Source organism: Styela clava, chromosome 11 (genome assembly GCF_964204865.1).
Source record: "Styela clava chromosome 11, kaStyClav1.hap1.2, whole genome shotgun sequence".
NCBI classification, from domain to species: Eukaryota; Metazoa; Chordata; class Ascidiacea; order Stolidobranchia; family Styelidae; genus Styela; species Styela clava.
This window is the reverse complement of record NC_135260.1, coordinates 8,858,265-8,884,609: the sequence shown is the minus strand read 5'-3', so window position 1 is coordinate 8,884,609 and position 26,345 is coordinate 8,858,265. Positions and strand designations below refer to the sequence as shown.

Genomic DNA, 26,345 nt, shown 5'->3' with positions numbered 1-26,345 from the left:
TTCAAAAACGAATGTAATTCTCAGTATCTACAATGTCCGATTCCAAAAATAGCTAATCAGTTTTAATTACAATATTTTTTACGTTTAAAAATATATATTTTATCAATATAACACGTTCTGCACACCCACCGAAATAAGATTAAATATAAAGAATAAAACAGCAATGCATCCAATATAAAAGCCAACCAAGGTGAATTGGACTCGGACAGTGAATATCACAAGTGCACGTCTTCCTATACTGTAGTATAAATTCAAATTAATAAGCGCTAAGCTAAAATCCGGGATGAAAAAACTCGAAAACACTTAGCCGAGGTTATTTTGCCCTTGTAACGTCACAACAGTCCTGCGGTAACAATGATAATTCATTAGGACGAAACAATTGCACAAATGTGGATGTCATACTAAATCTCCATTTTTATGGGTTTCGGAATTCTTAAAATAAAATCCGAGTTAACAGACAAGTGCGCAGCATTATATAAATACCTATTTTACAAAAAACTCAAAATCGCCAAAAATGACTTACGCAATTCGGTTATTAGCGTGACGATATGTAAAGCTGAAAAACTACACAACACCAACCAAGGATTAAGTGAATTGCGGAAACGATGCAACAGCGAGTTTCTCATTACTGTATTGTCAAGTATCTCATATATCTATGAACCACTTTCTTCTTTTCCATAATAAAAATATATATATATATGTTTCATTAAAAAATGTTCGCCATCCCTGCCTTATGCTATGCCATTTGTGTGGCCCCTCTTTTACAATGAGGGTATACCGATTACATTATGACGTCATATTGACCTTTTAAGGATGTATAAAAATGCGATTAGGGCGTCTAATTAAAAATTTGAATTGAGTCAAATACTAAAGTTTAGCTACAACTAAGATACGATGATCCCCAACTATATTGGATAGTAAGTTGAATTCATAGAACTTCATGGACCCAGAAATGGCCCAATTACCGAGAAATAAACCATTAGTGGTACATAAAATTTATATGATATTATAATTAAATGATTGATATTTCAAAATTGAATGTCCCTTATTTACCGCCGTACAACATTTTGCTCATCCTTGACGCAGTGGTCAAACGAAGCTTGTTTTGGGAATCTGGAAGATAGAAAGGTCATTTACCTTTGCGCTCGACTTGAAAGACAAATATTCGAGTTTTGTGGTGACGAATTACCAATACCAACGAGGAAGTATAGTTAAACATTAACCGAACGACATGAAGCAAATCAGTCAATATATTGATATAAGTTATATTATACAAAAGCAGATAAGAGACACGCGCTTATCGTGCGTTTAATTTTTATTTATCAAGCTGAATCACAGGTGTGTCTTTGTCGAAATTGTGATTCCGACTCCCAACTCTGAGACGTTTTATGAAACTAACCCGACAAAAGGCGACAGTATTTACTCGGCTATCCTGGTTTACATACTGAAGTGAGAACAGTGCAGAATATTGAAAAATAAAAAAAATTTTGACTGTCGATTGGTTGATTGATTGGGTATTGTTAGAATTATGACTCTTTCTGAATTATATCTCTTGCGACATGTTGCTGAATATTAATCGAATTATGCATGTATTCGTTTTAGAGTTTTATGGCAAACATTATATTATAAAAGTAATCTAAAACCAAATGGCTGTAAGAGCTACACTTGCTTTCTCCTTAGTTTGTGGTTCATTATGTTTTTCTCCGGGGTTCGCAAGTATAGAGCTTGGATCTTGTCGTCTTTCGTGCGATCAAAACGAGGACGGAGCAAATCAAAATCTTGAATTCCCTACAAGGGCTGTCGGCCCTCCAGGAAAAGCCGGTAGAATTGGCCAAAAGGGAGATCGTGGACTTCCTGGTTTACCAGGGCCTACAGGAGAATCAGGTCTTCCTTGTCACTGCTCTGAATTTGATATTGTGTCAAGAAAAATAGACTCGCTGCAAACAGAATTATCTGGTAAGAGGAATCAAACAGAATATATAAGATGAGTCTAATCTTAAAAACATAAAACTGGTAAATCAATACTAAGAATGTAACGCTATTAAAGAAAACTAGAGTATGATGAAATGTATTATTTCTGTTATATAAACAAGAGACCAATAAGAATATATACCATGCATTGGTGCCTTACCACGGTGGGGCCTCAAAAGTAATCCAACTCGACTTTGCTGCCACCGAGGAGGATAAGGACAAGTGTGACCAAATAAAAAGGTGCTCACTTTAATTGAAGCATCCCCTTGTTTTAAATAATTATTGGGAAGCAAGAGGGAAAAGCTAATACCTTCCCAATAACTTCAACCAACTTTTAGTAATAAAAATGTTAGTATCTATTTTTTTCATAAAAACGATAACAAAGAATTTAGCAAAAGGATCCGAATGAACACTCCGTTTCCGAATAATATTACTTTAGTAAAATACATTAAGCCCGTCAGCTCGATATCGTGAAACTTGATAACACACAAATGATCATTGCTGCAGATATAAACACGAAAGACAGATGACTAAATACATCCAACGCAAAATCAGCAAAATTCATGCTAATTCTTAAAATGATTGTGCTGAATGTTACATGAAGATGTGTGCGTGAATTAAAAAAATCAACACAATTTGAAATAACGGATCCTGTATGATGAAACTGTAAATAGTTGTTTTTGTTTCAACGCAAAATAACCAGCATTGGAAGTTTAAATGTGGCTTTTAAAATTGATTTTTGTTTGTTTATTTTTTTAAGTTTTCCGTTTAATGATGTACTTAATCTTGACAGCCTTTTATATTTTTTTCCGAATGAGCATCTGTGACCTAACGTTGAAGGAATTTTTAACATCAAAACGAAAAATGTTGCTTTCATGAAAAATATATATATATTCCCGTGTAACAAAGCAAAAATGCATAATATATTGCAGAAGCACAATTAAGGCTGAACTAGTTGTCGAGCACATCATTTTTCGTTCGAATAGCAGTTTTACATTAGTGCTCGGACTATGAGTACTCCCAACAATGTTCCAAGTTTTATATAATTCATTAAAACTTGTATCATATACAAGGTCATTTAATGCCACACATATTTATCATCATTAGTTCAAACTATCTACTCTGCTTGTCCCAATACAACAAAAAGGCGTATATTGTGACAATCAATAATTGGAATCTCCTGAAATATCTCAGATTTGAAAGACTTCAGTTTGAAGGCACAAGGTTGGACTAAAGCTAGCAACGGTTTCTGGTATCGACTTTTCGATGAAACAATGAGTTATCCAGATGCAAAAGAAAGCTGCCAATCATTCAATGCTAGACTTGCTTCGGCGGGGATAAGGGACGCAACTGTCCGGCAGTGAGTAAATACTTATAAAAATTTTCTTTTGCATTTAGTTATATGAAAGTACAGGTTTATGAAGCGATTTACAATTTATATTTTGAGTCCCATTCAGAGACGATGTTTCAATTAGACCTGAGCGTTTTCAAATCATTACCGAAGAGACCGCCAGGTGAAGAACTTTTCGATAATGGTGTAAAAATGCAATAACGGCAATGTCAATGTCGATTTTATTCACGAGATGCATCTTGTCTGTCTGATTATTAACGGCAATGTCAATGTCGAATTTATTCACGAGATGCATCTTGTCTGTCTATACTGGCAATAATTTTACGACATGATTGTTCAGGAAACTACAAAATGGAATATTGGCTTCAATTTCATATTGCTGGATTGGACTGGATGACGTTACACAAGAAGGAAGATTTATTTGGTCCGATGATGTCGATGACTCAACTGTTGATCATTCCTTGTGGTCTTCTGGAGAACCAAATAATCACAAAGGAGTTGAAGATTGCGCCCTGCTATTTAGAAAAGATAACAGGCTGTACCTGAATGACGGTAGATGTACGGTGGACATATTAGAGTATTTGTGTGAAAAAATATAATCAGAAAATATATTAAAATGGTATACTTTCATTTGTAGTCAAATTTTTAATAAAAATCATTTTACCCCATTAACATACTAACCGTGACTGCAACGCTAACATGCAAACAACCTCTACTGTATATACATAAGTTGAAAGTGATGCATCAAGGCGTAACATGTTATTCAACCTAAAGCTACCAAGGCTTTGGTGTTTTCACCTATTTTCGCGTGATATCAGGTGCCCCATGAATACGAGCAAAATAGTTTGGTCGATCAATCGAGTAGACAGGCTCATGATTCAAGCTATTGACACTATACCTAATCCCTAGTCTATATAATATAGCACAACTTCTGTTTTCTTCATAACTTTGCAAAAACACGTGACTCGTGAACAACCAAATTAGGCGTTGATTGCAATTCCTTGATCGATGTTACACCTGGAAAATTGAAACCATATTATAAGATATGAAAAATCTACATAATCACGCCAACAGATTTTTTTGTCGAGGATTCTAAAATCTCACCTAACAGCTGCATGGTTGTAACAAGTTCATCCTTTAAAATTTCAAGAACTTTTTTGACTCCCGCTTCACCCTGTTGAATATTTCTTTGCAAATTAACAAATTAGTGAAATATTATACAAATAGTAATTTGCTATCAGGTTTGTTATATGAAGAAAATGAATAAATCAGAATCAAATCGTTTTAACAGGACAATAAACAAAAACGTTTTCCTTAAAGTTATGGAACCAGAATCGTTTTGGTTTTGGATTGAATCATTTACTTCTAATGATATGGCCAAGATGCTTTTCAGAATAACTTTTAAAATGTCGTGTCAAATGCGTGTAGTACGCGAGCAGCAATATAGTTGAAAAACAATCCCATTTTGAGTAGCACTGCTTTATAGAAGCTACGACATGCATGTCGCCCAGCACAATCATTCATACTGGGCAGTTCTACTCAAAAATCATGAGCAGTATTGTACAGATTGCCAGTGCATTTGACCGTGTGGAAGTTATACCTATATTGCACGTTAAAATCAAATATACAGACATTCATACATCGCAAGCAAGACCCCAAAGTATTGGCCTTCCGATGAAAACGGCTTTAGCCACAAGAGCAAGTGCTTTCGCGATGTCAGTTCCTTTACGAATTCCTCCGTCAAAGTAAACATCACATCTACCATTCACAGCTTTTACTACTTCTGGTAAAGAGTCGATCTAAACTTTGAGAAAAAAGAAGAGGATTATATGAGCATGAGATACCATAATATGGATAGAAAAATTGCAAACCGGCCCATATTTATGCCGGCACAGTCATTTTCATTAATCACACCTGGTTGTCACATAGTCACATAAAGTTGATCTGCTTACTTTCAACGGAATGTGGGTCGCGACCCACTGGTGAATCGTTCATCATTTATCAATAATAAACTTACATTGTAGAAAATCACGAGATTTTTTAATGAACATTATATAAAAACCGACATCCATTGTTTTTATTTGTATTTCTTATACAAAAACCAAGTGACAAATATCATAATTGTGATTGTGACATCACACAATCTTGAATAATGGTGTGATCTTCACCTTATCTCAGGTCATTGAACCTTCCCTCTCCCACACATTTTAAATTTATTTTAGGGTAAGGTTTAATTAAAATCATTTTTGAAAATTCAAATTAGGTCTTATTTTCAGGCCAAGTCTTATTTTCGAAAAAACACGGTAGTTTTGCGATGATTAGCCATTGCTGTGTTCTGTGTTATGTCATAAAAAGTTCAGTGGGTCGCCATAAGCTGTGGTAATAAATAGTGGGTCCCAACTCTAAAAAGTTTGGGAACCACTGTCATAGACTATTTTATGAGAATGATTGATCGAAGTCCGGTTTTGCTGTAATGTTTCAAAAAGGTGGTTTCGTATTCGGTTGATATTATTGTACAACAGTAGTATAATATTTATTTAACTAAGATTCGTGGTAAATTGTTATTGCCGCAAAGTAATTGAATTAACAACTTACAGACATTCTAATTTTGTTATACGTATGTAAAGTAATTCATATACATGTCAGTTTAAATTCACATCATATTCAACAAACCGTGGCAAACGTTCCATCAAGTTGTCTTCCACCGTGATTTGATACCAATATGCCATCAACTTTATGTTCAATTGCTTCTAAAGCCATTTCCTCTAGATATGATAAAATTGAACAAAATTGTGTTTGTGCAAACAGTGTCAAATTTTCTCATTTATAATATAAAAATTGTTGAGCGTCAAAAAGCTTAGGTTGAATTGATTTTGACCAAATATAAGTTATGATATCGAAAAGCCAACAAAAGCCTTTGGTTAAAATACGATACAATAACGACCAATCTAATGGATACTTCATCTCACTCATACACGATAAATATTTATTTGGCATTCTTTTGGAAGTGACCTGTTAATATTCCTTTAACAACAATCGGGAGGTTTGTTCTTTGTTTCAGCCAATCAATATTTTCCCAAGTTTCCGTTCCATCCAAATAACTGTAACAAGTTGCTACAATATCTTCCATCTGCGCGTTGGGTTTCCACTTTTTGATTGATGTGGAGATATTCTTTTGCCTGTTTTTTCAAAAAATAGATAATATGATGCAATATAAGCATTGGAAAGTGTGAAAAGTAGTGTAAAGAAGAGTTGAGAGATAAGTAACAATGATTACTCCAGGTCAAATATGAAATCATATGTCTCTCCATCGTCCGTTTTGTTGCATCGTTTTCCAAATACTGGTTGGTCAATTGTTACAATAAATCCCCGAAATCCGTTCTCTTCCGCTCGTGTTATAACATCGCCCATCACTGCGCGATCCTGAAAAAATCACCACTTGATATGTTTAGATTATAATGTAAATATTAAATAAACTAATCACAACTGGCCCGTTTTAACTAGGTTATACTAAAAAAAGGTCAAACTTTTGGATTTTTTTTTCCCGCATATCGACGTTCTCAAATACAGACGAATTATATTTCAAACTTAGCTATGATTCCAAAACATGGGTATATTGATACGGCGAACTGTTCGATCTGAGAACGGTCTCTGGCATATGACGTTAATAGATCAATTATAAGCTTGAAATAAAAAACGGTCGCCATTACTTTTGAACAAAGTCGTCTTCGTAATTTGCAGCAAAATTGTACCTTTTGCGGGACTAAATGGTTGATTATGACGTCATATAAAATGACGCGATTGCAATTTCAGAGTGTTCAAAGGTCGGCTTCTATAGTTTCTTCTATATTTTACATTATAGACAACTAACACGTCATTAAAAATCAACTAATTTTATCAAACCGGAATAACTTGAATATGACACCACCGGATTCCATCCGGAGCCTCCATTGCAACTTCTTCCATACTACGGTTGCTGAATAAACTCAATGTCATTCCAGTGCCCAGGGACGCTGCAGCTAAACGATCAAATGTAACTTCTGTGACAAACTAATAATTGTATTTATCGCGGCAGCAAACATTGTGAACTTGGACGAAAGTATGAAGTACTACTATACGATTGAATCATAAAAAAACGGATGTTCAAATATATGGACACGTACGCCATGCAGGGTGACGGGTACGAATCGAGTTCACTGAAAAGATCGGCGAACAAGCGCAATAACACAGAAATTTTTTAGACGAAATGCCTGTTACATCATACTCAAGACAAATTTGTAATTGAGTGGAAGTAAACGTATTTAGAAATTGAAATCGATTTGTGGAAAAAAGCCTTCTCTAATCATCACCTTTTGCTGTCGCCACTTCGCCTTCTTGATATGCAAAAGCATGATTTGCTGTCGGACCAACACAAATCGGAAAGGGAATCCGTAAATTCAAAACTGTGGTGGAACAGTCCACTTTTGAAACGTTTCTTAAAAGCTTCGGTCGAAATCTCCACCTGAAAATCAATGAAAGATGGCTGTGATGGTACCAGGTCCAGGTAGTATCATCGTCTTATCAAAATTGTGAATTCAAAAAATGCAATTGTATAGTCAAATAAAATTTATATATAAGTAAGGTGACCTACCTCTTATATGCGTCACAATTTTCTTTTATAGTATGTTCCCCCACTGCTCCGCCAGAGTAGAATCCCCAGTAATAAGGAGATATTCTCTTCTTTGCTATTCTTTCATAATCTTCTATGCATATTAGATTTGATTCCATGTTTTAAGAAGTTTTTCCTTTCCAGTCAAGTAATTAGTTAAAAAGAATAAGGATACTCCCGAATTATGTGAACTAAGATGGCGGACACCGGAACGTAGTATGTGTACCAGGTTAGGGTTAGGCCATAATTTTTTTCCAATTTTCCTTATTTCAGTTCTATTACGCGTTCGGGGACTAGCCAATTGACTCCCGTAGTATTTGTACCTGGAATTATGGCCCAACTATCACTTGGCACACACACTACGTTCCGGTGCCCGTCATCTTGGTTCACATACATATTGAAAAATTTCTTAATTTCAGTTCCTAACACTTTCAACTGACCATCGATTCCTCAGTCTGATACGTGTTATTATAGCAAACCCTGATAATATTACAATGATAAAGGGCTATCCAAGTCGTAAATGGAAATTGAGAAACCTATTTACAGTACTTTAAACATCATAAAAGATATTACACTAAATGGACGTTTTCTGCGCAACTGATGGAACCCACCTTATTCAAATTTTCAATACGCAACGAAATAGTCTCTGGGAACCCATTATTTTTATTTATCCATTATTATATTTTTACACAATTTACGATTTGGCTGGAATTTAGCTAATATTTCGATCGTCATTTGATTTTCGTGTCCATTTATTGAGTGCAGCTCTTATGTTATATTATTGCGCCCTAGTTACATAGCCGGGCTGATGTTATCATTCAATTATAAATCCAAATCAACCCGTTAAAGCAGTTAATATTGAAATGGTAAGGCATCAGCTGCACGCCATACATATAGCAAATTCAATATCCATTATTAGTCATCTTATGGCGATATGAAGTGCAAACGTTGTTGTCGAGTAGAAGTATATATCATAAACGTCACTGCATTCTATATACACGAGTATCGATTCTCATCGGACGTCCCCTAATTTCAGATTCCCAGTGAGGGCCTATTCTGTAACCAACAAATATCTAAATATCGTAACTACAGCAGAATATATGTTAGGCATAAAAACCTACTTTTTGCGATGAAAATTGTAGCGTTTCGTCTGTTAGACGTAAGAGTTTTTATAATATCTCGATAATTGTACATTGTACTCAAAATATTTGAAACCTTGCCTTGCTCCCTTATATCTGAGCTAAGTCCGTAGTAAAACTGCCATCATCTTCACCGTGAAAACAGTCGTATCTAACTTGCGCTCATGCGGAACAACTCTGCAGGTTTATCTTGTGTAAACATTGGGATTTCATCAGCGTTATACAGTCAATTTGGTCGAAGTTATTGCGCTGTATGTACCGCTCGCTGTCCCTTGAATTAAATAGGTTAAATAATTTATTCTTATCACAGTATAGAGGACCGTGAGTCACAGAAATTAAATCAATGAGAAATGCGCTGTTGCTTCTTTAACGCGCCGTCATGTTTGTCACACGTTGGGTCATTTTGTGACCCGCTGGTCAATGGTTCGTCATTCCTGTCCTAGGCTTTCACCACTGTACTACTTATCAACTACTTCCGATTGCCTTGAAAAACTTCTGTTTGCCCCAACGTAATAACGATTCATGTTTTATTATAGTGAAATGATGTAATATTTTTCACTGCCGTGCGAAGGTAATTTATTTAAATTTTCATAGTTAAATGAGATTCAAGTATTGCTAACCGCATAGTTATAACTGCAAAAAGAGACTGAAATATGGAACCAACAAAATAAATTTTACTCAAATTTATCACTCACAAAAAATATTGAGATGCAGATATTCATTTGTTCGTTACTATAACATTTATAAAATAATTACCCAGTTGTTAGTTGATACTTTGTATTTACTAATACATGTTATGAAATTATCCTCACAAAGCAGTTTTTGAAGAATTTTAGAAAGTAAAATGACCGTTTCTCATCACGAAATTACTTGTAAAAGCGTACTCCCGTAGTATGTAAACCAAGATGGCGGACACCGGAACGTAGTATGTGTACCAGGTTATGCCATAATTTCTGGAAATACTACGGGAGTCACTTGGCTAGTCATCGAACTCGTAATAGAACTAAAATGAGGAAAATTGGAATAAAACTATGGCCTAACCCTAACCTGGTACACATACTGTACTACGTTTCGGTGTCCGCCATCGAGAGCGCCTGTAAAAGACTTTGGTGGAATGAGTATAAGTTTATTGAATTTAGTTTTCATTACGCCGTGACACTACGGCACGTATTCGCATATATAACGAGAAGTTATAGCCATCTGAGTGCAAGGGAGGTCGTTTACTGTTATTTTCCCTGTTTCATGCGATTCAATTCTAAGGCGAGCGCAATCTTCGACACCCCAAGCATTATTTGGTTCTCCTCCCCGCCAGTAGAAATCGAAGAGTTCGACATTGTCTGACCAGACCCATCTTCCCTCTTGCTGGATATCGTTGAATCCCAACCACAGATACTTTATTGTTCTCGGTAAACCACGAAATACTTCCCTTAAATAATAAATAGAAATAAAAGTTTAACTAGCAACAACCCGAGAAAGTTTTTAATAATAACATTCAGTATATCTTATAATAGCATTGATATTAAACAAATTGCAACTCAATTGCAAACAAAGATTGTCTCGACCATCAACCGCAAGACTAGTGAGGAACGAGAAGTGGTATCACGAGAACACGAACGGTGCTGTTGATCCCATGTTGTCACATACATTCATTTTAGTGTAAACGCTGAACTAATGGGAAATTCGCATTTGAAAAAATTCCATAGACAACAAACGTTGAAACAAAGAATTCCTTCATTCCATCATCACCATCCATCAAAAATCCTTTTGCCTCAACAAAAATAACTTGAAATTAACACTAATAAAAAGGAAAGAAAACACTTACTTTCGTATGGTTCTATTTCTCATTCCGGTCGAAGGCAATCTTGCGTTTTCTGCTTCGCAATTTAATTTTGCTTGTTCCCAATTTGCTCGGTCTTCATACAAACGATACCACATCCCATTTTTTGCCTTTTTCCATTCCGAGAATTCCATCTTGGAATGTTTTTTGAACACTGAATAAAATGATAGGAGTCGTCGTAAAAAAACTGTTCTAAATGCGACTATGTGTTTGGGTGAAACAAGCGTATTACAGAATAAGACATCCAAAATAATGTACCATTTCATTACTTGTCGGCTCATAATTTCACGCCAGATCGGGTCTTTTCTGGTCGTGTTCGCGCCAGAGTTTAAATTAAGAATTTTTATGTTTATATCTATGTTTAGTTCATCATCAAAGATTAACATTGAATTGCTGAAATATTGTAGCTGGTCAGCTCATAACCACTGAGTTTAAAATCGATGCAATAAAAGTCTTGAAACAATTAAAACTGGAGAATGTGTATAAGGTAATTTTGTTAAACTAATTTAAAAATATTTCCTTGAATTTCTGAAATTTAAAATTATTGCTATCGAATCATAAACTTCTTTAATAATTCGTCGTAATGATATATCTATTTTAAAGTTTACGCTGGGTGTGTTGATTTGGTCATTCCGTATTATATACCTTGAGTGCTCTTGTGTTGTGTATGCTAACTGAAATGCTACTGAACAACAATCAAAAATTGAATATATATAAATAAAATTTGCAAATATAAATTATTGTGATTAAATTCACTGGAGCCAACTAACCTCCACCGCGGCCATTGTAAAGAAACCATTTTACCACTGTGGTACAGTGTCTGTAATTATGATAGTATGGTTAACCATCTACACACCTTCTAATTCTTCCCGCAGAAACTCTACTTGACTCAAAAGATTTTTGTATTCTTCGCAGACGCAGTGTTGACCAGGAGGTCCACGGGTGCCAGGTTCTCCTTTCAGACCAAGAGACCCATTCTGTCCGGGTGGTCCTATACATCTTTGATACCTTATGCTACGATCAACCGTTATTCCTTCATCAGTTTCATTACAAATGGAATGGCAAGAACCGCAATCCGTATTAGCAAATGTGCACGAGAGAATCGATGAGTAAATGGTGGAGACCAGCAGCAATAATATACAGAAGTCCATTTTATTTCTTTCGTGTAAAATGAGTTTATCACTGAAACATATGGTACATTTAAATAGCTCGTTTCTTACTAGCAGACAAAAGTTCTCTGCACCAACATTTCAAAACTGCAAGCAATGTCAAAACAAAACTGGAACTCTTTCTTATGACCAAATTAATTTTCTAGTTCCCAAAGACATCTTACATCGTGATTTTCATACCAAATCAACTATTACTCTATTGAACGAGAAACATGCTGAAATTTTCCAAAAATAGTGTAGTATTTGGAGTTTTTGAAATATCACTATAAGGAAACGATCGAGATCCAAAATTTACCTACTTCGGTCGGTGAAAGCAATATTGCGTTTATTGAGCTATTTGAAGAGAATTCCAACAAAATTGCCTCCATATTGACCCTAATTTTGTTGGACCTTGGTCCGATGTAAATTTAGCAAAATATTGCCTATGGCGTAACAAAACTCCCTTATCTCTTTTAAACCAAAATTCTTTCAAGACACAATATTAAAAGATAAACCCCCTCTCACAAAAACACCTCATGAAGTAAATGAAGAAGACCATGCTGAACCAAATGATAAATTCGGATTTGGCTAAACAGCCACAGTACCAAGATGTAAACCTTCGATTGTTATTTATGAAGTCCCCATTTCTTTAGATTTTTTTACTAATTAAACAGCAGTTCTTCGTCGTGCTGATAAATACCCGTTCACACAAAACTTGTAGCTATCTCACTTAATCTGCCTCAAATCTTGCCCCAGAATCACATCATAGCAAATTATCATTGACAAAAGGAACAATTAAAGATAGTAGTTGGTTGATCATAGTTGCAATTAAATTTTAATATTGACAAGACGCAAATCGTTACGCTGTAATCGGTATGCTTTTACTAAGTAATACTTTGAATTAGTAGCGGGGAAAGGAATATTCAAATTTTCACTCATTTATGTTAGAGGTATTAGGGCCTGAGACTATAAGAGCATCTACTTTGTTGGAACCCGATCATAAAATAAGTTTATGTTCAGCCCTCGATATATGTCGAAATATAAATGCGTATTTAACAAAATCGGCACACTTCTTTGATATAGAAATCAGTGTCGGTAACAATAGTCCATGCAGTTTTGTCAAATATCACTTTATCGTGCAATGTTAGTTTATCTGTTAGCATAGAACAAATATGAAAAGATCAATGCAAACATTTGCACGAGTAGTCATAAACTGATTACGACAAGTTAGCATGAATGTTGCATCTGAGTTAGGATGGTTGAAAAAATTCGGCTTTATCAGTAATATATTTGAATGTTCGAGACTGGGATAATGTGAATAGCATCTTAGGAAACGTTACATAAAATTAGGCAAAAGTTATCCGACATGACTAGAATAGTTACAAAGCTCTGAAACAGTAATTGGCATAATATGTGTCATATGTAGGGTTACCATCTTTTTGTGACTTCAAAGCGGGACGCCTCCACAGACCGACCACCCTTAGCTGAGATTTTTTTAATCCTATTTATTATCCGATTTCACTACATAGAGATAGGCCTACCTAGTCATCTCGGCTGTCTTCATTGACCACATTGTCATCGAGAGTTCATGCGCATATTCTATGTCTAAATATCGGTTTCAGTTCAAAAAATAGGAAGAAATTGACGTTAACGATACAAAATAATTCGAATTTAGATTTAATATGTAAAGCAATAGAAATGAAGAATTAAAAAATAGCCTGCTGTTTTCGAGCATTGGGAATTTACTTATTCGCCCAATCCTACTTTTCTGTAGATAATCTTCGAAAATACATTATTCAATGTTACATTCTCGTAAAAGTCAGAGGAGGACCAATCAGTATTGATTTTACATGTGATAACGGCTCTCAAGTTCTGCTGACCAGCACTATCTTGACATACGGGGCTTACACATAACAAATTATCCAATTATCCGCTAACAATGTTAGCGGGAAACAACGAAACAAACAAAATCACCTATTCACATTCGGTAAGTAGTAGGCAACCGGTACGCTACACAGCAACAACAGTAACGAAAACATGCTAATTGGTAATGTTCGTGTATTACGCTGGCTGGCCGAACGCCAAAGCGGGACTTTTGACTGGCCGGTCGGGACGCCGGGACAAAACGTTAAAAAATGGGACTGTCCCGCTTAAGACGGGACGTATGGTAAGCCTAGTCATATGAATATTTACATTAATACTCGCTTTTTTACAGATATATATATATAACAATGAGTTTCATAAACTTCGTTGTGATTTTGTGTATGTTTTCCCTTTGTAAAATTGAATTTTACGGAGCCCAAGGACAAAATATCGGCACATTCTGGCATATCAGCGATCATCATTTAGATCCATACTACACTGAAAATGCTGATGACCCAACAAAAGTTTGCCCATCATCTTATGGAGCCGCTACATTAGATGCCGGGCCATTAGGAGATTATAAGTAGGTACCATAACGTTAAATCTGGTGTACAATGCCTGGATTCGTGGCTTCCCGTTATCACTATTGAGTGCTGACTGAGCACTAATGTCAGTCGGTCCCACGTATCTTGTGGCTATAATATGTGTCATCGAAACAGAAGTTTTATATTCAGAAAGTTTGTAATCATATGACGTGTCACTTTAATTACCAGCGCGTGTTGGTATGGAAGTTGCTAAATAAATGAAGTTAGCTGGTGGGTTAGACTTCAAAGACGCGACCCGACGTAGACCCGAGATATCCAGCAATTCTCGAACCTTTCAACTTTCTGAAAATGAGATGATTTATCAATTCAAAATCCTTCAGAATATTTCATGGAATGCTCACATTTCAGGTGTGATTCACCGTGGAATCTTATCAACTCGTCTGTTTACGCAATGAAAAGAATAAAACCGGATCCAGATTTTATTTTATGGACTGGGTAAGCGATTATTCTTGTTTATAATTTAGTTTATAAACATGCTAAAACAACATGATACTCTTATCATAAGTCACCAATTTGTTTGTAACGTTACATGAATCAACTGACAAAATTGAAGTTAATCACCTTTTATCAAGAGAATTTATTATAGGGAAACGTGCCCTTTTGGTCAACGGGTGTTTAACACCGGTTTCCACAATAGATGACCTACAATTTATGATGCAGGAGCATATAATTAACTGAAACTTCTAACCAATAATCCGCCATGCACTGAAAATACTCGGGACAAGCATGATTGCTTTGCTTTTATTACAATAATCTAAATCAACCATCAACTAAATGATAAACAGTGGTTGTTAATCCAACAAGGATTCAGATGGACAATCGAATTACGCGATGACCATTTTAACCTGTTATCACGACATTGAATATTCAGTGTCGGGTCCAGCTTGTTATGGTTATTGTTAAGATCGACTTACCATTACTGCCTGTTTGAAGAGTTATTAAAAAAAATTAAATTTATTATTATACATATCCTAGAGACGACACATTACATACAAATGATGAAGAGAAATACGTCCCGGCTCATACGGTTGTTGAAATTGTTGGCAATATAACTATATTGATAAAAGATGTTTTTCCTAACACAAAAGTCTATCCAGTTCTTGGCAATCATGATATGTATCCAAAAAATCAAATGGCGCCTGGCGAAAACGAAATCTTATCTCAAATTGCACAACTATGGGAAGACTGGCTGACACCAGAGAGTTTCACGTCGTTTCAAAAAGGTATATTTTGAATATACATTACCCCCCGCTCTAAGCACAGAGAATTATTATTTTTTGAACGCGGTACTGAATTAAAAATTTTCAGATGGATTCTATAAAGAAACGTTTGGATCGAAAAATCAACATTTGCTTATTGCGTTGAACAGTAATTTTTGGTACAAAAGTAACAAAAAAGTTGACGGAACTGGAGATCCAGGAGATGAATTTGCATGGATGGAAGATTCGCTGAATTCAGCTAAACAAAATTCACAGAAGGTGAGCTTAGAAAAATATTTTCGGTAGAAGTATTCAATGAGAGGTTTACTTTACTTGATCGATTTTCACCGATGCTTGTACCAATAATTATTAGCGGTAGTCCATCCATAGAGATCTACAAATTTTTGAAACAGAAAATTCTTGTTTTCATTCCAATTTTTTTTTATTTATTTTTCAATATTATAGGTGTTTTTGGTTGGTCATATTCCTTCCGGATACTTTGAGCACGCTGCAATTGAACCTTGGTATTGGCTATATCCGGAATACAATGAACGTTTCAACGACATCATACGATCTTATGCCGATGTCATTTCTGGGCAGTTCTTTGGACATCATCACACTGATCATTTCAAGATTTTTAAGGATGCATCTGGCAAAGTGGTAAAATATAACCTAATACCAATTTATGTTATAATTTGAAGTTTTGAAACTAGTTACTAGATGAAAAGGCACAATCTATAATCTTCAGCTGAATCCAAAATCGTCCCCTCTGCGAAATGGTGGAAATGTAATCAAGGTAATCTGATTATACAAATCTTTTAAAACATGTTTTAAACAAGGACTTGAATATACAGTACTGCTAAATTTGTAAATCTCATTTATATTTTAAAAGCATAATGGATAAATGTAGTTCACCATGACTAGATCCCTCCCGTGACACATATTTATTTAATCGTGAAAATTGAGCAATCCAACAGTATTTGATTAGCACATCGATAACAGGTTTAATTTGCATTGCAATCATGAAGAAACAAATGTTTATCAATCAAAGTTTTTATCAATACTGCGAATTGGCTTGTATAACACTTGGATGCGGTTATGGCTGAGTGTTTGTATTTAGTTAAATTTTAACATTTTAAAGTAGACAATATCTTCTTTAGTTCTGCTTTGACAGACTCCTGCTTATGTCAACTTACTTGATGAAAGTATATTTTTTCCACTGTAGATATCGTCGGTATTACTGACGCCTGGAATTACTCCATGGATGACAACACTGCCTGGAGTTGACGACGGTGCAAACAATCCTGGAATTCGATTAATAGAGTACGACAGAGATTCTCTGCATCTCAAGGTTCTAAATTCGTTTGATATTTATTATATCTAATATATTATTTATTTTCATGGCCTAAATATGAATATATCCGACTGATTCTTTTTCGATTTCTAAGTTATTACGTCGTTTAATGACGATTTAGTGTTTTGAATTTCAAAGCGGAGGCAAAAGAAATTTGTAAACAAAGAAAACCATATGTATGAATATCATTTCTATGCGCATTTTAACAATTTTTCTAATGTTTTACTATATTCATATCATTGAATTATATTTACCTTCGAGCACGATGCTTCAAGCCTCTGTTTGCGCTAATGGTTTAATTCGTTAAAACTGTAAGCTCTGACGTCTGAAGTAATCTACATGGCTATAACATCATGGCTATAACCATGGCCATGGCTTAATTCGCCCGCATGCTTGGTAAATCTCCACTTTACCATTATGTTTTGACTATTGACACTCATTGTGTCAGTTGGCACTCTTTGTGTCAGAGCTAGGGCTGGGCATTTTCGAATACCTGATGATTTTAGAATCAAATCGAGTAATTTTTTCGAATCGAATCTCGAATACTTGGGAGATATATAATTGTATGTAACTTTCTTCTTGTATTGGGTTCTCCAGACACATAAATTACTGGAAAAGTAAAATACATCACTTGGACAGATTGCTGAGCGTTCACGCACAATAAAATACTTGTTTTCATCAATAAATCACTACAGAAAAGAGTCATATGTCAGAATTGTGTTAAAAAAATATGGCTTCAATAAAAAGAATTGAGAAATTTACCTCGACAATTGGCAGAAAAGAAAAAAACAAGATGGCGGCGATTCGAAATTTTGCTCTAAATCGATTCGAATAATTTACTATTCGATTCGAATATTTGATTTGAAATGCCCAGCCCTAGTCAGAGCCAATGATCTGAAACAATATAATTATATGCCTCCTTCTCAGGATTACCAACAATACTACTTGGATTTAGCGAAGGCAAATAATGACTCGCAATCCGAAGCAGCTGACATGTGGGAACTCGAATACACAGCGACAGAAGCCTTTAACATCCCCGATATATCTACTGTTTCTTGGGGAAACTTAGCATTGAACATGCGCTCAGGATGCGAATCTATTAAAACATCATGTCCAGAAGTTTTCAACAAGTACTTCTTATACAATTCAGTTTCCTATAACCTTAAAAAGTGTGATGAAACATGTCAAAAATATCAATTATGCGCCATGACGGAAGTAGATTTTGACGCATACAAAAGTTGTCAAGACAACTGGGGATCTTCAGCAACTAGTGCAAACCTGACGGATATGTTTTTGATTTTATTAGGGTTGGCTGTCTTGTTAATTGTATAAAACCACTGAAATCATACAATCCAAGCAACAATGCGTCTGCTTGTGTATTCAAATCTTGTTACGTCATAACAGCTTTGTTTAATTAAATTACGTTGTATATAATCGGACAGCATACAGTTGCAAAACAATAATCGTAGCCGTAAGTATAATGTATTACAATCTATACTAGTACGAATTTATTGAAATTAGTTGTCGCTCATAGTAATGCTTAGCGCTATACATTGCAGGTATCTCATAAAGCCTATATATATAAAGTATCCGTCACTTATAGTTCATATAGCATTGTCTAATTATTAGAATGTAAATTAAATGAACATGATGATTTTGAGAAAATGTGTTATTCATGTTAAAATCAAGGCAAGTTTAAGAAAATCAGGAATATACATAACCTAAGAATATTACAAATCAATCACTGCATTCGAATATTTAAGTAAATCCTTATATTGCATCTACATCTTAAATTCAAATATGAATGGGCCGATAAATCACATTAGGTTTATTTGGTGTGTTAAAATATCACCACTAATCCGTCATGATTAACTATGTACAATGAAATGAAGGGCCTATAATCGACATTGAATAAACCTTGAATGAACAGTCGAATTAAAAAGAAATACCAGTATAGTAACGTCAACAAATTGTATGTAGACATATCTGATCCCTACAAAAGTAATGGCTAAGGTCTGACGTTTTGAGCTAGACAAGTCTTGAATTATAAAAGAAATTACCAACCCTACGTCATAGCATTGGAGATTTGTCAATTGTCACGACACATGAAAAGAAAAATGAACGTAATGTTGCGAAAAATCAAATCATTCTGTTATGATTCTGCAGTAACCTCATGGCACATACTCACAGATGTACCGAGAAACCAAATCTTCACTAGTACAGAGAACATCATTTAAGGATATTTCTCCTCGAACATGAGATTCTATAGTCATAAGAGCGCAATCTTCCATCCCCCAAACGTTATTTGGTTCTCCACGACGCCAATGGAAATTATGGAATACAATGTTGTCTGACCAAATCCATCTACCTTCTCGAGCAATATCGTTATATCCGAGCCAAAGATTACCAATCGAGTTTGGAATGCCACCAAAAACTTCTCTGGAAGAAAAAAATCCACGAATTAACAAATAACTTTGAGGATGATATTTAGTAAATATGGTATGCTTAGAAGGGCAACATGACGAGACATGTATCTGGCATTGTCCTAATCGATTGCACAATGCAGGTAGTATGTTTGCATACTGCAATTAGATATCAAATCAAATTCACTAAGATTAGAAAATATTTTGAAATTAAATTCACACTGACCCAACTTGTTAATATTCTAATCATACGGTTGTAATATTATATAAAACCCATTTTAACTGCTCTTCGAGTATAATTTGGCAACATTCTTCGCATTCCACACAGAAGATATATATATATATATATATATATTAGAAAAGGCCCAATAGAAATGCAATATCAGTATCAAATTACTTTCTTATTGATTTTGTTCTCATTCCTGATGATGGTAATCTCGCATTTTGTGCTTCGCAATTTGCTTTTGCTTGTGTCCAAGTAGCGGTGTCTTCAAATAAACGATACCACAAACCGTTGCTTGCTTTTTTCCAGACAAGAAAATCCAACTTGGCGTTTTCTTTGAATGCTGAAAAACGTCCATACAGCGTCAACATTACTCGCTAATTACTCAATTTATTGCTTGCTAGTCGAAGAAGGACATGGGGCTTCCACTCCAAGATTCTAGCCTACGTTGACAACACAGTACACCAACCATTTGACTTGCATTATATTAGTTCTATTCCAGGGGCTCTGGACATGTAGAACAATGCATTGTGAAAGTACAACGAGGTAGATACTTTGATTGTCTTTGTTTGGAACTAAGAATTATATGAAAATTATCGATACAGTCATTTATGTGTAAAAGAAATTCACTCCAGAGGAATTCACGAACTATCGCTGGGAAGATGCCAACTATAGATTACATAAAAGTGGATATGGGGACACAATTAGAAGTAGTTCGTGCCAATAGCATCAAGATTATGGTGAGAAATTTCATATACTATTTATAAGTACCTGGAAAAACTTGGCATAAAAATTTCTAGGAACAGACTGACAGTGACCGCACAAGAGCTCTCAATCAAGTATTTTGGTATTATATTTTACAACATTGTACTTTACATGTATATCAATAATAATGTCATCATAACTCAAATACTGAATCCGTCGCTAAAAAATAAATTGGATATATACGTGTTTAAAACGTGTTGCTGTAGAATTTGATCTACATTTTACACTTTATGTAACACGAAGTAAAAATATTCACAACGTACCAAACAACATTTTCCTCAGAAATTGTGCTTTCGTCCATAATTCATCGTATTTCTCGCAGCCACACGATTCTCCGGGAGGCCCAGGTTCACCAGCTTCTCCAATTGGTCCCTCTCGACCCCTTTTCCCATTTGGACCCAAACATATTTCAACGCTCTTATTTACGAATAAGTCCGGCTCTTCCCCTGTATTGCATGATACCTCACAAGTTTCACATTTTGTACTGGAAACTACAGAGGTATTCATACTCTGAGCGTTTATGTTGCATATGAGTAACAAAGCTATAAATGATCTCATTTTTTTGAAATATACAGTATATAGTTAGTTCAGCAGCCTGGTTCTGTAAAAATGAAACAAAATATTTTTATAAAATATAAATATATATTTTATTAAAATAGGACATTACTGATGGCTGAACAGTATCACAAAAAATATTCGGTGTCAAACTTGAATCTTTGTCTCGCTTCTCAAACCAACAAAAATAATTCATGTTTTGAACCCCTCAATATAATAATTCCAGAGTCGCTTAACGATAATGTGCAATACCGTTATATTCTAGAACACGAGCATTATTATTTTTTCCACAATTCGACAGTCTTTGCATCCACTCATACAAGGAGTGGTTAAAGATAATTTCCTTTTTAGTATTTACGAAGCATTATTGTATTTTCGTTCACAAAATCATGTGAAAATTGATTGATTGTAACCGTCTGGCCCCATATATATAAGTTTTCAATAGTATGGTTGAAACTGTTCACAATCACAAAGCTGTTAAATCGGACATACCTAAGTCACTACTTTGACGGGAATATATTGGAGCCCTATTACTTTTCGGAACAAACCGAGAAAGCTCAAAGTTTAGACCACTGGCCTGCCTATCTGAAGGTCTAAAAGTAAAACCAACAACTGCAATAAACAAACTGTTGAAAAGAAGATGAACGTCATTGGCATCATGCAAGATTCATTCTGCAAATTTTTAATCATGCATCGGACAAACTTTTAAATTTTTGTTAAAAAATATATGTTGCTAATTTGTAGCTTGAAACCTAACCCTGAAACCCCGATCGTGTTTACAACATTTTCTGAAGCATTTTCCTATGTTCTAGCCATGACACTATAGCTTGTAGTTTCCAAGTTATAAATGTGACCTCTGATTTAAGCACAATGTAATATTGAATGCGAATAATTTACAAGTCAAATATTCTACTTTACGTCAGTGAATTTTACGTTTCTTTATACACTTCACACTGTTACTGATGCAATGCAACCTTTTTGACTGGTTATCGACGTGCGACCGTATTGCCCGTATGCAGGATATAGTAGTTCTGAATAATATGGAAATGAAAGCCCCTTGATTGAAATTTCGAAACAAAAATGCACCTACTTCGACTTGTTTTCCGGCCAATTATGTTCTTTCACAATATTTGTATTGAGCGTGACCCGTGATTGAACGTATTTGGCGGAAGAATTCTTTGGCGGAGGGTCAGAAATTATAGGCCTACAATGGACGGTATTATTATTGTATTAAACTAATATCAACTTTCTTTAAATCGGTGGTTGTTACAATAGTCCACAAAATGCTTTTGGTGTTTTTTCAATGCATTTTGGCTCCAACTATTTTAATATTCACACATGAAAATTTTTTTTGCACATAATGATTGCTCTAGTCTAGTGTATATATATCAACAATTCATTTTGTCTGCGTCACGCATTGAGTCGTCATCAAGTTCGTGAAGTTGCTAACGTCACAGTATTGATAACCCGTGTACAAGCTGACAGTTTGGAGTACAATATGGCTTGAGCGGTTAATGGTTTGTTTAGGTGTAGCAAAGATCAGCGCTGTAAAAATATTGTGAGCTTTCATTTACTGATCAAAATATATACCCTAACCAGTATAATATAGCCTATACTGCACTTGCAACTTGGTTTTGTCAAGGCGAAATATAGAATTTATGAGTACAATTTAAACAAATCGGGGGTCAATATAGGTTATATATATAAACAATTGTGTATCTGTTATATTTTGCAGAACGCAGCAATTTGTTAAACGAGGGCCTTTTTCAAGAACGTCAACTCTAATTTCCTTTGTCTCATGTCCCGATGGCGACATACAGCGAGTGAATATAGGCTAATCCAGCCAAATACTAGGACTGTAGACTGTAAACTACAGAGCGATAATTTACAATGTGGATGTGGGCAATATATATTATAGGCAACGAGAATAAAGTTGAAAATATTTTTGCAGTGTGCTTTATGTCATTAATTTGCAGTTAATTTTGTTATTTATCACATTATGTATGAGCAATTAAAATGCGTAGAAGACTTTGCAAAGTTAGCTTCCCAAAAAATTCCCCCCGAAAATTTGGCATTTTATAATGGAGGTGCAGTAGGACATGAAACAGTCAAAGAAAATTGTAAAGCATATAAAAAGTTAGTAAAGTTTTACAATTTTTTTCCTGTATATTTAGCGGCCCTATGCACAAAAATAATATTGTAACTAAGAAAATTTCACTTTAGCACGATGGACATAATAATTTATGAATATTCGGAAAATATGATGCTGAATCGTTAAATTGGAAAATACGCTGATACAAAAAATAGGTCTCTGAAATCATGAAAACCTAAATAATTTAGGCTCACGACAAGAATCTCGAATTAATTTAGAACACTCAAGTCCTGATGAAATAATTTGCTTTGATAAAAAAATGATACCAACGAGCAAATCAATAACGTCATTATCAACACGGCAGGCGTTCCCACAACATTTTTTTATTTAAAATAAGAGTCATACGACATTTTGAGGATAAGAAAACCAATAGTAAAATACGTGTGTTCAGGTGGAAATTTCGACCCCGTCTTTTGCGTGACGTCTCAGAAGTTGATACTTCAACGACGGTATTAGGATCAAAGATTCCTTTCCCTATTTGCATTGCACCAACAGCCTTCCATTGTTTAGCAACAGCCGACGCAGAAATTTCTACAGCACAAGGTAGCGCCAGGAAGGCCAGGTAGCGCCAGCAGAATGCTGCAGTATTTTATAGGAGAAACGTCAAACTATGCTATCCTAACGATATTTAAAACCACATACCTGATTTATCTCTGAAAAAAAAAACTTTGATATATATAAAAATTTTATATATCACTAGTATATTTACATATTATGTAATGTTATGTAGTTAATGAAAAAAACACAAAGTAGCAAAACTTGTCCTCTAAATAACATAAGCTTTCCCGATAACCGCTCAAAGTAACATAATCTGATGAATTTTACTACTTTTCCGTTTTTAAATACTTTTTCCGTTCCAGCTGCCGAAGCTGTTCGCACTGGATATGTACAGAGCTTAGTGAGCACTAGGACGTATGAAGAGATTTCTACGAAAGTTCCGGGATGTTTGCGATGGTGCCATCTTCAATTTCTCAAGGTTTGTAATTTTATTTCATACGCTTTGGCCAATTTTGGAAATATAGGCTATTGAGTATAATGCAATCACAAAGACTGGAAGCAGAACAATGGTGTCAAGAATGGTATGAGAAGAATAGTTTCGGTAGCTGACTCGAGTACCAGTCAGAAGCACCCAGCTGATACTTCGATGTCAGAGTTTCGTATTACCTTTTTGAGTTATGTAAACTCTGGGTTACTCTGAATCATAGATGTTGGCAAATAATCAATGTCAAAATAACTATAAAATTATTGCATTGTAGGTAGACAAGGAACCAAAAAGAGCATCGGTTGCTGAGTGGTGACAACAATTCATATGTAGACATGATAAAACAAAACATATAGGCTATATTATACTGTATATAATAATTAAAATTCTTCAAAACTTTATTTTCTTTCTTAATTTGAGATTTCTTAATTTTATAACTACTATATTTAATATAAAGACAAAAAGATGAGTAATATTTTTTATGCCATTATTTTGTTTAAGCACCGTGAAATGGTCGAACACTTGGTCAAACGAGCTGAGAAATGTGGATTCACAGGATTCGTAGTAACAATTGATCAACCAGTACTTGGAAAGAGGATAAACAGAACACCTGACGGAAAACATGCTGACACGTCACATGTACACGAAATTGGGTTAGTGTAATTTCCGCTGTTACAAGTCGAGCCGATCTCGGACTCGGAAAACAAGAAGGCAATGATCAAATATATAGGCACGAAGATCAAATGAATAGTAGAGCCATAGCAATGTCAACAAAATTGAAGCCGAATATTAAATGAATTATACCAAATGTCAAGTGAAATGTTCAAAAAAATGTTGAAAAGTAGTCATTACTGCCCTTGAAGGATCGGGATTACGCTCAGATTCTTCTCTTTTGGGGGGAACAACAGCAATAATACAACCTGAGCGTTTGTTTATAAAAAACTAAAATTAATTGCTCTCAGACTTATAAACTTGACTGAATCATGGAAAGCAATCGGAAGGCAGGAACCTCTGATAATGGATGAGTGTTTAAATGGTAGTGCGCGATGGGATTCCTTGGACTGGCTAAAGAGCATTACAAAGTTACCGGTGGTCGTCAAAGGAATATTAACAGGTTAGCCACCATATTTCACAGCGACCAATGAACGTTTTTTATTAAAAATATTGTATACATACTTCTATCGTAAAACTGGTTACGTGTTGGGCGGAGGTTCTTGTTCTTTTTCATGAACATATTATGAATCTTCGTCGATCTTCAGAGGAAATGGCCCTTGAAGCACTCAAACACAACGTTCATGGAATAATTGTTTCAAATCACGGAGGAAGGCAGATAGACAGTACTTTTTCAACAGTAAGTATGCATTACTTGATAAATTTTCTCAGTTTGTGAAAAATCAGTTTTTCCTCGAATGTGTCGTTCCCGTTATGGTTGATATATATATTTGAGTCATAGTATGCATTCCCACCAGCCTAGTCGTGTATGGATTATATCGTTTTAAACTCTGTTTTAGATTGATTCGCTACCAGAAGTAGTGAAAGCAGTGAATGGTAGATGTGATGTTTACTTGGATGGTGGAATTCGTAAAGGAACAGACGTCGCAAAAGCAATTGCTTTGGGTGCTAAAGCTGTTTTTGTAGGAAGGCCAATAATTTGGGGACTAGCGTGTGATGTATGATATCATCTATTTATTGGTTTACAAATCAAGTCTTGACTGTAGTATAGCTTAAAATTGCCCAAATTCAAATTCACACTTGATTATTCCATGACTGTTTTCAGGTCAAGTGATATTTATCGTCTTACTTAAAAAACATATTTATTAGGACCTCTTAACGCGCTAGTAGTGCTGCCAACTCTTTCATATATTTATACATAATGTCTATGACCTATAATCATAATCTACGTAAAACGAATTTAATTATTCAAACAAATTCGCGCACTATCAGTTCAGAATAAATGTTCATCAACAATATAAAAGGTTTTTAAAGATATATGGCTAGGTTTGAGCATATAGCACAGCATGTTGAGTAATCAAAACGGTTATGCAGAATCACACATATTACTGAACGGCACCAAAGGGGGATTTATTACAAGATGTTAGAATGGATTTTGACTCTCAACGCTTTTCAGAT

The 26,345-nt window shown here is 35.0% G+C and overlaps 6 protein-coding genes across 8 annotated transcripts; 3 read left to right on the top strand and 3 right to left on the bottom strand.

The window, feature by feature from the left end:
* Positions 1-1,603: 1,603 nt before the first annotated feature.
* LOC120347228 (C-type lectin mannose-binding isoform-like) lies at positions 1,604-4,124 on the top strand. Its single transcript, XM_039417135.2, has 3 exons — positions 1,604-1,956; positions 3,166-3,331; positions 3,663-4,124. Exons 1-3 carry the CDS (start codon positions 1,647-1,649, stop codon positions 3,919-3,921), a joined length of 735 nt encoding a protein of 244 aa, XP_039273069.2. The 5' UTR covers positions 1,604-1,646; the 3' UTR covers positions 3,922-4,124.
* Positions 3,260-9,141, bottom strand: LOC120347199 (2-Hydroxyacid oxidase 1-like). Of its 2 annotated transcripts, none has more exons than XM_039417101.2 (10): positions 7,953-9,141; positions 7,672-7,823; positions 7,226-7,341; positions 6,600-6,745; positions 6,335-6,501; positions 5,996-6,087; positions 4,963-5,121; positions 4,427-4,496; positions 4,221-4,339; positions 3,260-3,837 (listed from the first exon to the last, which is right to left on the bottom strand). In XM_039417101.2, the coding sequence occupies exons 1-9, from the start codon at positions 8,087-8,089 to the stop codon at positions 4,263-4,265; spliced, it is 1,116 nt and encodes a 371-aa protein (XP_039273035.2). In that variant the 5' UTR covers positions 8,090-9,141; the 3' UTR covers positions 3,260-3,837; positions 4,221-4,262. The 2 variants fall into 2 exon arrangements, with proteins under 2 accessions (XP_039273035.2, XP_039273036.2); XM_039417102.2 differs by having other exon boundaries at positions 3,260-3,834.
* Positions 9,142-10,049: 908 nt separating this feature from the next.
* On the bottom strand, positions 10,050-12,194 carry LOC120347230 (C-type lection lectoxin-Enh3-like). Its single transcript, XM_039417138.2, has 3 exons — positions 11,803-12,194; positions 10,932-11,100; positions 10,050-10,535 (listed from the first exon to the last, which is right to left on the bottom strand). The coding sequence occupies exons 1-3, from the start codon at positions 12,095-12,097 to the stop codon at positions 10,268-10,270; spliced, it is 732 nt and encodes a 243-aa protein (XP_039273072.2). The 5' UTR covers positions 12,098-12,194; the 3' UTR covers positions 10,050-10,267.
* A 1,930-nt stretch (positions 12,195-14,124) lies between these two features.
* LOC120347180 (acid sphingomyelinase-like phosphodiesterase 3b) lies at positions 14,125-18,780 on the top strand. Of its 2 annotated transcripts, none has more exons than XM_078117872.1 (7): positions 14,125-14,261; positions 14,911-14,997; positions 15,538-15,785; positions 15,871-16,040; positions 16,227-16,421; positions 16,987-17,112; positions 18,043-18,780. In XM_078117872.1, the coding sequence occupies exons 1-7, from the start codon at positions 14,230-14,232 to the stop codon at positions 18,445-18,447; spliced, it is 1,263 nt and encodes a 420-aa protein (XP_077973998.1). In that variant the 5' UTR covers positions 14,125-14,229; the 3' UTR covers positions 18,448-18,780. The 2 variants fall into 2 exon arrangements, with proteins under 2 accessions (XP_077973998.1, XP_077973997.1); XM_078117871.1 differs by lacking the exon at positions 14,125-14,261 and adding an exon at positions 14,327-14,540.
* On the bottom strand, positions 18,489-21,123 carry LOC120347229 (C-type Lectin CRL-like). Its single transcript, XM_039417136.2, has 3 exons — positions 20,790-21,123; positions 19,936-20,104; positions 18,489-19,554 (listed from the first exon to the last, which is right to left on the bottom strand). Exons 1-3 carry the CDS (start codon positions 21,082-21,084, stop codon positions 19,287-19,289), a joined length of 732 nt encoding a protein of 243 aa, XP_039273070.2. The 5' UTR covers positions 21,085-21,123; the 3' UTR covers positions 18,489-19,286.
* Positions 21,124-23,048: 1,925 nt separating this feature from the next.
* Positions 23,049-25,891, top strand: LOC144429812 (2-Hydroxyacid oxidase 1-like). The gene is made up of 7 exons (XM_078118025.1): positions 23,049-23,217; positions 23,625-23,776; positions 24,094-24,209; positions 24,717-24,868; positions 25,178-25,329; positions 25,475-25,566; positions 25,727-25,891. Exons 1-7 carry the CDS (start codon positions 23,081-23,083, stop codon positions 25,889-25,891), a joined length of 966 nt encoding a protein of 321 aa, XP_077974151.1. The 5' UTR covers positions 23,049-23,080.
* Positions 25,892-26,345: the final 454 nt, after the last annotated feature.